The sequence below is a fragment of the Bos indicus genome, chromosome 7 (assembly GCF_029378745.1).
Source record: "Bos indicus isolate NIAB-ARS_2022 breed Sahiwal x Tharparkar chromosome 7, NIAB-ARS_B.indTharparkar_mat_pri_1.0, whole genome shotgun sequence".
In the NCBI taxonomy this organism is placed as follows: Eukaryota; Metazoa; Chordata; class Mammalia; order Artiodactyla; family Bovidae; genus Bos; species Bos indicus.
In genome coordinates, this window is record NC_091766.1 from 13,143,353 (window position 1) to 13,145,111 (window position 1,759).

Below are 1,759 nucleotides of genomic sequence, written 5' to 3' on the forward strand. Positions count from 1 at the left end.
TGATATTCCATTTTACTATAACTGTCAAAGAACTTCTCCAACTGTCAGCTATAAACTTCAAACTATAAGGATTTTTGTTGCTCCTGTTCATGACTCTATGTTCGGCATCTAACATCAAACCCAGGATACATACTCAATAAATATTTGTTGAGTGCTCACTGGTGGCTCAGTTGGTAAAGAACCCACCTGCAATGCAGGAGACACAGATTCAATCCCTGAATCTGGAAGGTCCCCTGGAGAAGGAAATGGCAATCCACTCCAGTATTCTTGCCTGGGAAACCCCATTGACAGAGAAGCCTATCGGGCTACAGTCCACAGAGTCATGAAAGAGTTGGACATTACTGAGCAACAACACACCAAAGTAGATTCTGAACCAGAATGAATCCAATCTGCTAGAACTAGACTGATCCTTGTAGAAATACAGCATGAGACATGCCCCCAAAGGACACTTGGTGGTCCCAATAATTGAGAAAATAGTTACAGGGTTATCTTGAGCTTCTGCAATTCAAAATTTACAGTGGTACTCTCCCAACCCATGCAATTCCAGATTTTTGCCCAAGGACCCAGCTGTTTACATCATAACTCCGTGGAAACTTCCAGGTGTCCTGGTGGTCAGGAGGATGAGGTGATTTTTCTGTTGACCAGCTTCATCAGGGCCCCCTTCAGGTCTCTGTTCCTCAGGCTGTAGATAAAGGGGTTCAGCATGGGGGTGACGGCAGTGTACATCACAGCAGAGGCTTTCTCCTTCACGGCTGTGCGGACAGATGAAGGACACAGATAGACCCCAATGGTGGTCCCGTAGAAGAGTACAACCACGGAGAGGTGGGAGCTGCAGGTGGAAAAGGTTTTCTTCCTGCCTCCGGCAGAGGGCACCTTTACGATGGCCACAATGATGTGAGCATATGAGGCCAGAATGCAGATGAAAGGTGTGGCTATGATCATCCCTGCCACAATGAACACAAAAGTCTTGTTCACAGAGGTGTCAGTGCACGAAAGTCTGAGGAGCGGGGTGAGGTCACAGAAGTAGGGAGGCAACTCAATATTGCCACAGAAAACCAGACGGGCCATCAGGAGGATGTGGGTGAGGGAGATGAAGCCGGAAAACACCCACGGGCCTCCAACCAGCAGGACACAGAGGCGTGGGCTCATGATACTGGTATAGTGTAAGGGGTGACATATAGCCACAAACCTATCATAAGCCATCACGGCTATTAAGACACTGTCCATGATGCCAAAGAAATGGAAGAAGTAAATTTGTGTCAGGCAGCAGGAATAAGAGATGGACTTGCTCTTGATTTGGATGCTCACCAGCATCTTGGGGACAGTGTCACTGGCCAGGCAGAAATCAACCAAGGAGAGATTGGCCAAGAAGAAATACATGGGGGTGTGGAGGTGGGAGTCTGTGCTGATGGCCAGGATGATCAACAGGTTCCCCACTACGGTGACCACATACATGCAGAGAAACAGAGCAAAGAGGAGAGTCTCCTGTTCTGGCTTTTCTGAAAGTCCCAGGAGGATAAACTCAGAGGAGCTGGTTTGGTTGTCTGTTTCCATGGATATGATTCCTCTGGAACTATTGAAAGGGTGAAGTTACATGAATACTATTGAGATGATTCTGAAAGATTCGAAGAGATTACCTTCAATTTCCATGCATGAGTGTGTTCAGTCATGTATGACTCTTTGCAAGCCTCACCAGGTTCCTCTGTCCATGAGATTTCCCAGGCAAGAATACTGGAGTGGGTTGCCATTTCCTCCTCCA

General features: G+C 47.3%; 1 protein-coding gene across 1 annotated transcript; it reads right to left on the reverse strand.

The window, feature by feature from the left end:
• Nucleotides 1-612: 612 nt before the first annotated feature.
• On the reverse strand, nt 613-1,554 carry LOC109561181 (olfactory receptor 1M1). The gene has a single exon (XM_019963577.2). The coding sequence runs from the start codon at nt 1,552-1,554 to the stop codon at nt 613-615; it is 942 nt and encodes a 313-aa protein (XP_019819136.2).
• Between the last annotated feature and the right edge of the window lie 205 nt (nt 1,555-1,759).